Here is a 12723-nt window from a genome sequence, read left to right on the forward strand (position 1 = left end):
TGCCCTGCCGAACGGGGACACCAGCCACTATGACTGGGACTCGGGATACACCTGCCACCAGCTGGGCTCTGGAGCCATCATTATCCAGCTCGCTCAGCCATACATGCTGGGCTCAATGCGGTACGAGAGCTCATGTTCAGGGTTCAGTAGAAGTTAAAGGTTATACTTCTGTCTCATGTTGATTCCGTATGAATTGCTTATGTGGAACTTATTAAATAATGTTTAGATGATGATAAATTAAATTCACAGATTCTGTCCAGCTCAAAACATTACTTAAAAGTATCATAAAAGTAGACCATGTGACTTACATGAACAATAGGGCATGAAACAAACTGAAATTGAATCAGTTGTTTGCAAAAACCTGCTCTGCCACACATCTCAAATCTAATAACAGTGGATACAAAAGCACTTAAAGTGGAAGTAAATGGAAGAAAACAGGGCGAGGTAATAAACCACACTGTTTCAGAAGTGTAGCCAAAAACATAGCCACAAGACATGATAACACGAGACTAGAGACTAAAATGACAGTCCTACTGCTAAAACATCTAAAAAAGTAAGCAAAAGTAAAAAAAAAAACTTTAAAATCAACTAAAATTCAACTTTAAATCAAAATCAAACCTGTATAACATTTTGGTACAAAGGAATGGTGTTGTGTTATACCCATGTTTCAGAACCCAAAACATTCCTTCAAGTTGGATTTACCCTCAATATGCCTTTCAATCATTGAAGTCTCAGTCTTTGGTTAAAACGTACTGACTCTGTGTGTTTATAGGTTGCTGTTATGGGACTGTGATGAGAGGAGCTATAGTTATTACGTGGAGTTGTCCACAAACCAGCAACATTGGGTGAGAGTTGTAGACCGCACTAAGGTGTCGTGCAGGTCAGTAAATGGTGTCTTTCTTTATTATCTCATTATTTGCTTGCATTATAATTTTTATGTCTTATCTCCCCAGTGTTTACATATAATTGTAAGTTGGTTCTTACATGTAATTCCTACAGGTCGTGGCAGACTCTGACGTTTGACAGACAGCCTGCATCCTTTATTCGTATTGTAGGAACTCACAACACAGCTAATGAGGTGAGTGATCTCTCTGAACACTCTCACATGATGTCCTGTGACTCTATCCAGCTTCACGTTAAAGGAGAAGTTCACCCAAAAATGAAAACTAACTGAAAATGTACCCTCATGCCATGCAAAATGTAAATGAGGTTGTTTTTTCATGGGAACAGATTTGGAGAAATATAGCATTCTATCACTTGCTCACCAATAGATCCTCTGCAGTGAATGGGGTGCCGTCAGAATGAGAGTCCATAGGGTGGGAGGGCCCTACCTTGTTTTCAGGATTATTTTTATGCTGCACAATTGAAGCCATTAATATGCTGGTGTATATTAATTTATATAGACTTCACTGAAAGACTTCAGTTACGAGTCTAGATGGAAAACTTGGGAAATTACACAGATAGATACACCTTAACAATCATTACTTGGGGATAAAAATTTAGCTGAAAGGAGCTACAGGAAATTAAATAATTGGACTGTATTCTTAGTGAAGTTGTGGTTTAGAGTTTTGAGGAAATTACAATTAGAAAATCAGGCTGGGGTTTTAAAGTGGATAGCATATGACCCAGATTTTGAACCAGCTAAGTTGGATGAAAGATTTAAACAATGGATCTGGAGAGGAATTACATCTTATTGCTCAGTCACATCTAAGGGAAATTTATTGAGCTTCCAGGACATGTCAGACACATTTGGATTGGAAAAGCAGGATTTTTATAGATATTTGCAAGTTAGGGATTACTTTAATAAAAAAGTAAAATGTATAGTATCGAGCGATGAAAATCTGATTACAACATTTATTAATGCATATTCAAAAGAAGACAATAAGAAGTTGGTATCGAAATTATATGGACATATACAAACCAGTAAAAAACATACGTCAAACTATGTAAAACAAAAATGGGAGAAAGAATCAGACTCTCAAATAGCAGAGGAAGACTGGGTAGATATATGTGTTACACAGGCAAACACAACAAACTCAAGATCTTGGCGGGAGTTTGGATCGAAGAATTTAATAAGATTCTTTATAACTCCCAAATTAACAGCAATACGCACAGATGAACAGAGTCTGGGCCTTTGTTGGAGGCAATGTGGAACCTCAATGGCTAATCATTTTCATATTTTCAGGGCGTGTTCAAAAATACAGTCTTACTGGCATGAAGTGGCAGCTGAAATTGGGAAAATATTAGGGGAGGAGTTGGATTTTTCATTCATTACGCTGTACCTAGGAAAAATTCCTAAAACAGTTCTAGACAGTGACAAATACTTATTAAAAATACTTTTAGCAAGCAGTAGGAAAGCCATAACACGTAAATGGTTTCAGGTTGACCCTCCAACAAGGGACCAGTGGTTGGGAATTGTAAACAAAGTATACTCTATGGAGAGACTTACATTTACTGTTAGACTTAATTTGGAGAAATGTATTAAGTACTGGGATAAATGGATTGTGTACACACACCATTGAGGATAAGTGTAATACTATACTCCAAAGAATGTATGGAAATTGTATTGTCTTGACTTTGTAACACCCATGATGACCTTTTGTTTCTTGTTCTCAATAAAAAAAAAAAAGAATGAGAGTCCACACAGCTGATAAAAACGTCACAATAATCCACAAGTAACCCACATGAGTGTAGTCCATCAATTAACGTCTTGTGAAGGGAAAAACTGCATGTTTGTAAAAATCAAATATATCCTTAAAATGTTTTGAACCCGTTATCCTCTTACATCAAAATCCACCGACATATTTGTTTAGATTTTTTTCTGACCGTTTTCGCGTGTAAACAGTTCTTGATCTGTGCATATTTCTCTCCTGATTCAGACGTGAGAACTTTTTAACTAGTGAAAGCAATATTAACAGTTTAAAGTAAAAAGCTTTTATTGATATGTTTCTTAAAAACACACAGCTTTTCACTTCACAAGACATTAATGGATGGACTGGAGTGGTGTGTATTACTTGTGGATTATAGTGTTTTTATCAGTTTAAACTCTCATTCTGACGGCACCTATTCACTGAAGAGGTGAGCAAGTGATATAATGTTTCGCCAAATCTGTTCGGATGCAGAAACAATCTTATCTGCATCTTGGATGACCTGAGTGTGAGTGAATTTTCAGCAAATTTTCATTTTTGTGTGAACTATTCCTATAATGTTGCCTTCATCAAATTATATTGAGAAACATGAATTCAGTCACATTGCAGATCAAATTACCAGTGTTGGGGGTAACGCATTACAAGTAACGCAAGTTACGTAATCAGATTACTTTTTTCAAGTAACTTGTAAAGTAACGCATTACTTTTTAATTTAGAAAAAAATATCTGAGTTACTTTTTCAAATAAGTAACGCTAGTTACTTTGTTTCCCATGTCTTGACTGACAGCTCTCGTGTTGCCATGTTGAGAGAAATCGTGAGTAAGTGCAGAGGCGTTGTGTGCGCTGTGATGTTACTGTAGTTCTAGACTAAATATGAACATTATTTACTCTTCTCACTGCACAAAAACAGATTCAGTATTCCTCAAAATGAATAAAAACAGTCAAATGCAAACTCAGAATATTATATAAACCTGCAATAATTAAATATGTTAAATAAGACAAATATAATTTATGTATTTAATCCCATTTTATTAACCAATGTCTTTGCTACTGACCTTCGATGATCTAATTCAACCATACTAATAAGCAAAAATGACACATTTTTGTTATTGCTGAATAGTGTTGAACTATCTTCTCCTGCGTCATGTTCTTCATGCAATTTGTGTGAGCTGCGCCCTCTACTGTACAGACGTGAATTTGCATTTCCTTCAGCCTGAGGCGTACTCATTTCACTTCTGTTGTGAAAAGGGCTTTTACATTTGTAAAATAACTTTTTTTATATTAAAAACAAGCAAGCAAGCCCTGCCCAGATTTAAAAAGTAACTCAAAAGTAACGTAACTCATTACTTTCCATAAAAAGTAACTAACGTAATTAGTTACTTTTTTAGGGAGTAACGCAATATTGTAATGCATTACTTTTAAAAGTAACTTTCCCCAACACTGCAAATTACACATGCAGTATTTGTCAAAATAATCACATTTCTGATGAAACTCTGCAGCCCTAATGCAGTTTTTCCTCATGCTGTCTCCACTAGGTTTTCCACTGCGTTCACTTTGAGTGTCCCGCACAGGCGGATATGGTTGTTAAAGAAGGAAGTCCTGGACCAGATCAGCCCAAACCAGAATGCAGCTCCCAGAACTCAGATTCACTGAGCCTGATGTCCCAAAAACCCTCCACATCTCCACACACATAAGCTATGGATGATTTCTCCATGCTGCTCACTTGCATTAAGTATGACAAGACACACTTGAGATGCTCAGCTTAAAAGGATATTCTCAAGGTGCTGCTAAAGAAAGAACTCTTTATATTTATGAGAAAATACTTGAGCTGAATGTTACATGATGGTGAATATAATAATGACTGTCACATGCACTTGTTTTATTATGTTCAGATAACTATAAAAACCATAATAATAAAAGTATTACAGACCTAATGTTTTTGCGATACGGTCTCATTTATTACACATCTAACCATTGTTTAATATAGAAAAGTGCACAACAATCCTGGTTAAAATATAACAAAATATTAACAAAATATATGCAAAATTATTAACAGTATTGGTAGGTGGAATAGGAAAATTGATATCCTTCTAGCTTAACAACAGAGCATAACAGCAGATGTGTGATTTTCTGATTTATGTTTTTTTTTTTTTTTTAAATGTTTAGTTTCTAAACGTCTCTTGAATTTTGATGGTTTAATGCCAATAATTTTAACACAAAACATATTGTGGTTGACGAGAATCTGTATTTAATGTAGTCTAGGATGCATTTACTTTTACTTTTGAACAGTTTTGTTCATTATTTTTTTATGGCATCAAACCAACTTCTGCCAAATGACAGTTTGCCCCGAAAAAAATGTAGAATCTGATTGGACGTACAGTCTTTGACGTCAACAACAAAAGATATGAGTGTTTTCTCTTCCCTTTTTTTCATTTTGCTATCATCACTAATATAAAAAGCAATATTATGGCAGTGCATTCTATTATTTGCATTTAGCATTGTTTTGTTTTTTATTCCTTGCTCTCTCTGAACCACATAAAAACAGACTTGGGTTGGAACCCACCAAATAAGAATCACTGGTTCTGTTCAGGATGCTCACAAATGAATATCATATGAGTTTTGTTATAATGCTATCTAGAATTGGGGCTGATTTATTGTCAGGGTGATGGTGAGAAACACAGAGACAATGAAACCGATCGAGACTCTTTAGTCAAATCATATATTAACATGCTTCCCTCTCTGAGGACATCTAATAAATACTGAGTTTCAATCAGACACGGAAGGGTGAGTGACACCATAGTGCCACCTTCATTAAGCAACCAGGAACAGACACACCTTATCAAACTTCCTCGTCTCAATCAAGAGACTTCCCCAAGGGCTGGAGAAAGATACAGACAGACAGACATGCAGGGAGTGTGAGGTGAAGTGGGACCCGCTTGCATTACAAATGATATGCAAGTTTCTTAGGCCACTAAATTATCAACTGGATCAAACCTTTCAAAAACCTGTTGTACACAGTCTTCCACTTGCATTCTGTTATATGTTGTTTCAATACTTTTTAACAAGTAAAAGGCCTTTTAGTATAATTGTAAAAAAAAACGTCCAACCTCTGGTTGTGATCTATACAGTCTATGGTTGTGATGCATGTGTTGGCTGTGAAACCTTTAATGAGTTTAATAGTTAATATAACAATAAATTGTTAGTAATATTTAAAAAATGAACATTTACTGGGCTGAAAGAACTAAGGTTAACTTGATTATGCATCATTTATTAGAAAAATGAAGTTAAAAAGTATCAGATATGATACATCAAGCTTTTGAGGAACATTTATGTGTTCATCAATCATCACTGTATTATATGTTTAGAAACTACAGAACTTTGTTCATGAAACTAAGCATTTAAATATAATCTTACTAATTATTCGACTGATATATTTCTATGCATTTTATGTAAGTAGTCTGTTATACTGTTATTAAAATATAATTAATTTACAAACGACTATTGACCATGTAAATAACTACATTGCCACCAAATTGCACAATTTTGCTCAGTTTGGGCCTCTGAATAAATTTGAGGTGGTTTACGCCATAAAAGCCTGACGTAAGTTATAAAATACGATACAAAACATAAAACATGCATTTTTTTTCAGATTAAAAAAAATATTTTGTCTAAAGATAAATAAAAAATAAACTGTTTTACCATTACATTTGTATAACACATTTATTTGTAACGCATTCAAATCCGATTCGTTCATTTAAAAGATTCGCTCAATATGTAAAAGATTAATTTGCAAGCGAAACACGATGTCAAGATGGAGAGGCTGTGACATGTCCTCATCCTCAAAAACAACGAACAAAATTACACAAGGTAAAGGATAATATAACCCACACTAAACATATATGTTCACGTTAAGGATAAACGTGGTTTGTGTCGACTAAATTGTCGATCGTGAATTACACGAAAACTTCGAAATCCAAGATACGTTCACACAGCAACAGGACACCGACAACCGTTTTGAGTGCTAAATACGGTCATGTTCATACACATTTAACATATGAAATACTGAAAACCACGTTCTATAACAAATGACTTAGATTTGAGATCGAGTTTGTGCTGTGTGAACTAAAGCGCAGTCGACAACGAACCAATGCTAGTCGGCTCAAGCGCGAAGTTATTCACGGCTAAATAAAGTTCGAAGAATGAGATAAAACTTCAGGTTAAGTTGTTGACACAGATCTGAGAGGTTGAAGAAATTATTTTAGATATTGTTTAAATTCAGTGTTTGATTTTACGGACGTAACGTTATCTGTTTAGGCCTACTTTATATGCTAAAATATTAAGAGTTTGGGTTGCCATTTGATGTCTAATGAAACATTTGCATGTTTTTTTAAAAGTTAAAAAAGTCTTAATTCGCCCTTCCACAAATTAAGGCTTCAAAAGTCTTAAATCGGAGCAGAAACTCTTATGCCTGGTTTCACAGACAAGGCTTAAACCTAGTCCCAGACTAAAATGTTGAGCTGTTTAACTGAAAGCAATTTACACTGACATACTGTTAAATATGCCAATGCTTTTGATTTTGATCAAGTATTGTTAACTTGTACACCAGTTAACTTAACACAAGTAATGTTTTTTTTTGTAAGGCCCAATAAAAAATAAAACCTACGTAAATGTCCTAAATACATTCTAAGCCCTGATAAATATTGCATGCACCGAAAAAAAAAAGATATTTTTTGTTTTCCAATACAAATATTGTGACACCATTAAAGCAAGATACATTTACATTCACATATTAACACATTTAAGTTAGATGCAAATTCATGAAGTCTTGTTTTCTGAGAAACTGAACAAAATGACCAGATTTTATGCTTAAAACAAGAATTTACGCTGTCAATAGGGAATCAAAACTTGTTTGAATTAAGTTGATTTTTTTTTTCGGAGCCCTTTGGCAGGTGATTATTTCTGTTTTAATCAAACAGAATTAATTTGGATCAATTTCCCAGAAAAAAAGGCTTTTTATCTTATGTTCACTGAAACATAAGTGCAATAGCCACATAATGACTTTGACTGGCATCCAGTTACATCATTATTACACCGTGGTTTCTTTCTCGTAACATGGAGGTGGAAAACTACTGAATGCAACAACATATTTTTACTTTAATGTACATGTAGTTTTTATACTTCAGTCAAATAGCTTATGTAATGAATATGACTGGTTTCCAGTTAAACCATTAGTTTGTCGTGGTTGCGTGTTCATAATATGGAGGTTTCCGTAGTGTAGTGGTTATCACGTTCGCCTAACACGCGAAAGGTCCCCGGTTCGAAACCGGGCGGAAACACATTATTGTTGTTATTTTTAATTATTACTATTATTATTATTAGTTTAACACAAGCTTATGAATGTGAACATAATATCTGTATAAAATTTATCTTAAAGACTTATGTTGAATTCAGAACAGCATACTAGCACACTGCTGTGGTAGAAAGATAATAAGAGTAGTATGCTAGCATGCGGTACTAAATTAGCATTAGCCCCCACAAAGTTTGTCTCTAACTTCATAATACTAAAAATGCGTATTTTTCCAATAAATAGCCTATTGTACTGTGTATTTATCTATGGTAAAAAGATATTAAGTGTTTTTGACTCACACTCATAAAATAATTATTTTTACAAATCTGAGACAAACACATGAGTATTTTAAAATATTTTTCAACAGAGAAAAGCCTTGTGAGAAGTGATGGGAGCAAATCGTCCATGGCGAAATGAGTCTTATTCTCAAAACATTTACCACAGTTGTGAGTACAGTTGCAAGCTTCAAATGTATAGTAGCCTCAAAAACTAGTTATTACTAATAGAACAAAAATGAAGGAATTAAAGGTTTCTTTATAAAACAGCCAAATGTTGTTATTTAATACAGGTTTCGTAAAAAAAACTTGTATTAGATAGTTTTATTTTGTAATATTACCGGGTGTTGTACATGCAGGTTTCCGTAGTGTAGTGGTTATCACGTTCGCCTCACACGCGAAAGGTCCCCGGTTCGAAACCGGGCGGAAACATCATTTTGCAACCATCAGCTTGTTTTACATCCCTGAATTGTTCTATCCGTTCTCATTTATGCTATAGTCTTGAAAAAAACATTTTGATTTTCAAAGGCCTGCGCACTAAATTAAAAAACCTCTATGTTTATAGTGATTGTAATACTCAACTAATCCTCCACAAGATGGCGTAATAGAACCAGTAATGTTGGGTAGTCTTGCACTCATCAGCAGTCTGGTTCTTACACAGTGTTGATCTTTCTAAGACATAACAGTTATTCTTGAATACATAATGGTCTTGACCCTCCTAACCTCTGTCTCGCGCTCTCACTGCAATCTATCTCATTATTATCCTTTCACTCCTCCTGTTTTAACATCTCTCTTTCCTTCCATTGCATTTGCCGAAGGTTTTTCTCGGTATTCCCTTTGATCTTCCTTCTTCCTCTTCCCATGCCCTGTAGAAGCTCTAATAAGACTCTTGCTTGGGCTCGTCATGACCCGTCAGCCACAGTCAAATTCACGTGACCAGACGTGGACGTGTTCTGTCCACCTCCATTTGTTTTTTTAAATTTTTTTTGGTACTTGCACGAGGAGAGAAACAGTCTCTGTGGCTGCTGCAGCAGTCTTGTTTGCCTTCTGTAGTTTCTGGCAGTTTAGCAGCGCTTTGATCAGTGGATTGAGCGATGGTAGATCGGACCGCCTTGACACTAGCTGGGTCGCTCCGCTGGTACGCTGTGCCACAGAGTCTGCAGTCTGTTTATTTGCACCAATAGAGCAGAACAGCTCAGTGTGCCAACAAAACCCAATATATCTCATTAAGGGGCCAAGCAGTGAAAGTTTGATACATTACAGGAGTAGTTCACCCAAAAATGAAAATTTGCTCAATATTTACTCATCCTCAGGCCATCCAAGATGTAGAGGAGTTCATCAGAACAGATTTGGAGAAATTTAGCCTTCCATCACTTGCTCACCAATGGATCCACTGCAGTGAATGGGTGCCGTCAGAATGAGAGTCCAACCAGCTGATAAAACATCACAATAATCCATAGTTAATCCACACCACTCCAGTCCATCAATTAATATCTTGTGAAATTTGTAAGAAGTTAATCCATCATTAAGGCATTTTAACTCCAAACCGTTGCTTCTGGCTAAAATACAAGTCCATAATATTACTTTCTCAAGTGAAAATGCAAAATTTCTCCAAATTTGTTCCCGTGAAGAAACAAACTCATTTACATCTGGGATGGCCTGAGGGTGAGTACATTTTCAGCAAATTTTCATTTCTTTTAACACATTTGCATGTTATAAATTTGATGGCAAGCATGCCACAGGAGAAAACATGTGTTTTCTTTAATCTGCTATTGGGTTGTGCTTCCTTTAGTCACTGTGATTGGAGTGTTCAGAGAAAACGGTGTACTAAACAAAGCTATTCAGTTTTTTATTTTATTTTATTTAGCCTATTTATTTCTTTTTGATGATGCTGAAAAGTCAGCTTTGCATCACAGGAATACATTACATTTTAATATATATTCAAATTTAAAACAATTTTAAATTATTTCACCATATTATTGTTTTTACTATATTTTTGATCAAATAAATGCAGCGTAAGAGGCTTTAAAGGGCTCAAGCGGCAGGCGACAAAACTGTAGTGCACGCTTCTAATAAACAGAACAGATATTGTGCTTTGGTGTGGACACTAACATAGTTATAGTTATCTTTATAGTTATCATTCTTGTTGTGAACAGGCCTTTATACTTTTATAAAAAAAAAAAAAATCTTTATTTATTGAAAAAATACTTTGCACACTTAGTCTAGTTAGGTTATGATTAACATAGTAAGAGGGGCATTTTGTTGAACACCCCACACCACAACCCCATAACACATTACTGTAGACATTACATTACTGCAACAAGAGTCCAATCCAGTTATAACCACATTAATGTTTCCTATAAGAGGGATGCTTTCTGTTATCCTATCCACAGCCCTATAAACACTGAAACACTTGTCAATAAAGCCCTCGCTCTTTCTTGGGAAGGAATTAAAGGATAAGAGAAGCACTTGTTTATGGAGAGACATGCACACATAAAGATTTCCCATGAAATCCATGGCTGTTTGTATCTTAAACATCCCTCTTCTCAAATTGGCCCTCATGAATCAAGCAGCTGTGTTGACATGCTGAGTTTCTAGAGCAGCACGTGTCACATTTTCTTTCATTTTTATAATAGTGTTTTTTAATTAAAGGGGTCATATGATGCGATTTCAAGTTGTCCTTTCTCTTTGGAGTGTTACAAGCTGATTGTGCATATAAATGTATACTTCTATCTATCTGTCTGTCTGTCTGTCCGATATCTATCTATCTATCCGTCCATCCATCTATCCACTTCTACCTTTTTAAACTCTGAGATGATTGCCTGGTCAAGCCGACATTTAAAGTCAAACTTTCTTTTCTAGACAAGTCTGAATCATAGCAAGGTTTAAAGACAAATACTTGAAGCAGTGTTAATTTAGTCAACGAAGACGACGATGAAAAATATTAGTTAACGAACCTTTTTTCTGTGACTAAGACGAGACGTTGACGAGCTAATATCTGATGATAAAAACTATGATGAAATTTATGCCGTGTCTTCATTAACAAGACGAGACGGGACTAGAATGTTATTTGAGGACTACCGGCCATTCAAAATACATCCTATAGGCTAAGTTAACTGTCTTGTCTTTAAAAATGTGCATCCCTGTCATTGGATTGCAATCGGATAAGGGGTGTTTGCATATCTAGTCTCAGTATGGCAGCCGCAGTGGACGGATAGGGTACCAAAACACGAACTAGCGATCTGAAACAATGGCCTCAGCACCCGAAGGGTTAGGGATAAGGTGGCCAGACGTCCCGTTTTTCCTGGGAGTCACAATTCGTTGTCGATTAACTTCAAGTTAGTGGAGCGGTGGAATCGTGCTGATAGAAGTGCTCTCTCTCGCGCACGCTCCACTTCTTCAGTTCTCATATACAGCGCGTGATCAGTGCTCAGCGCTCAAATACACACACAGCAGTCCAAATGTCTATCGTGTAGAGTATCTCACGTAAATACAGTCGGTTATGGATTAAGTGAACGTAAACAGGTGGGTGAAAACTGAATGTGTATCAGTAATACATGCATGCCTTCCATCTTAAAGGGACAGCATTCCTAATTAAATAGCTATCTGTGTCATTAATGTTAACCAACAAAAGATGTTAAAATAAATGTATACTTGTTAAGTAAACCTACTGTATCTGAAAAATTTGTTTAATTTGTATCTCTACCAAAAATGAAAATTGTCATCAGTTTTTCCAAATTCAATCCTTGATTCAAATTTCTCATAAGCTTAATTGATTTGGTCTAAAGAGAAAAGAATGAATGACTATTTTTGTTTGAAGATTACATATAAAATAGCTACCAAAATAAATGTTGGTAACTGCAGTTTGACTAAAAGTAATGACTAAAAGTTGACAAAAATGCAATGACTTTTCATCGACTAAAACTATGAAAGACTCAAATGACTAAAATGTGACTAAGACTATTAAGCATTTTCGTCTCAAGATAAAGACTAAGACTAAATAAAAAATGCCTGTCAAAATTAACACTGACTTGAAGAATGTTTGTTCTTAAAAAGTGACACTTTTAAAAAATAAAGATTCTTTATTGACATTGATGTTTTTTTTTTTTTTTTGCGGTGATGCGATAAAAGAACCATTTTTTGGTTCCTCAAAGAACCTTTCAGTGAACACTTCTTAAAAGAACCATTTTTATTTAGCGTTATCCACCTGTGATCAGACCGAAAACACAACTTAATACCAGGTGCCTTTTCCATTATAAAGAACCTTTTGTGCAATGGAAAGATTCCATGGATATTAAAGGTTCTTCATGGAATCATCTATGCAAATAAAGAACTTTATTTTTAAGATTGTTGAATCTTTCCATTTCATGAGATGTTCTTTACAGTGGACAAATGTTCTTTAGACTGTTAAAATGTCCTTCACACTAAGAACTGTTCACTGAAAGGTTCTTTG

General features: G+C 35.2%; 1 protein-coding gene and 2 non-coding genes across 3 annotated transcripts in view; all 3 read left to right on the top strand.

Moving 5' to 3' along the window:
- LOC107679175 (BTB/POZ domain-containing protein 9-like) overlaps positions 1–4599 on the top strand; it is an 11962-nt gene extending 7363 nt beyond the window's left edge. The window contains exons 10-13 of the mRNA XM_016474676.1: positions 22–120; positions 773–880; positions 1000–1078; positions 4184–4599. Of these exons, the coding sequence (XP_016330162.1) occupies positions 22–120; positions 773–880; positions 1000–1078; positions 4184–4342 (445 nt within the window). The 3' untranslated portion in view covers positions 4343–4599. The remainder of the gene's footprint in view (positions 1–21; positions 121–772; positions 881–999; positions 1079–4183) is intronic.
- A 3312-nt stretch (positions 4600–7911) lies between these two features.
- trnav-aac (transfer RNA valine (anticodon AAC)) lies at positions 7912–7984 on the top strand. The gene has a single exon. It is a non-coding gene; the product is annotated as a tRNA-Val (tRNA).
- A 645-nt stretch (positions 7985–8629) lies between these two features.
- On the top strand, positions 8630–8702 carry trnav-cac (transfer RNA valine (anticodon CAC)). The gene has a single exon. It is a non-coding gene; the product is annotated as a tRNA-Val (tRNA).
- Positions 8703–12723: the final 4021 nt, after the last annotated feature.

Source organism: Sinocyclocheilus anshuiensis, unplaced genomic scaffold (genome assembly GCF_001515605.1).
Source record: "Sinocyclocheilus anshuiensis isolate Anshui unplaced genomic scaffold, SAMN03320099.WGS_v1.1 scaffold300, whole genome shotgun sequence".
In the NCBI taxonomy this organism is placed as follows: domain Eukaryota; kingdom Metazoa; phylum Chordata; class Actinopteri; order Cypriniformes; family Cyprinidae; genus Sinocyclocheilus; species Sinocyclocheilus anshuiensis.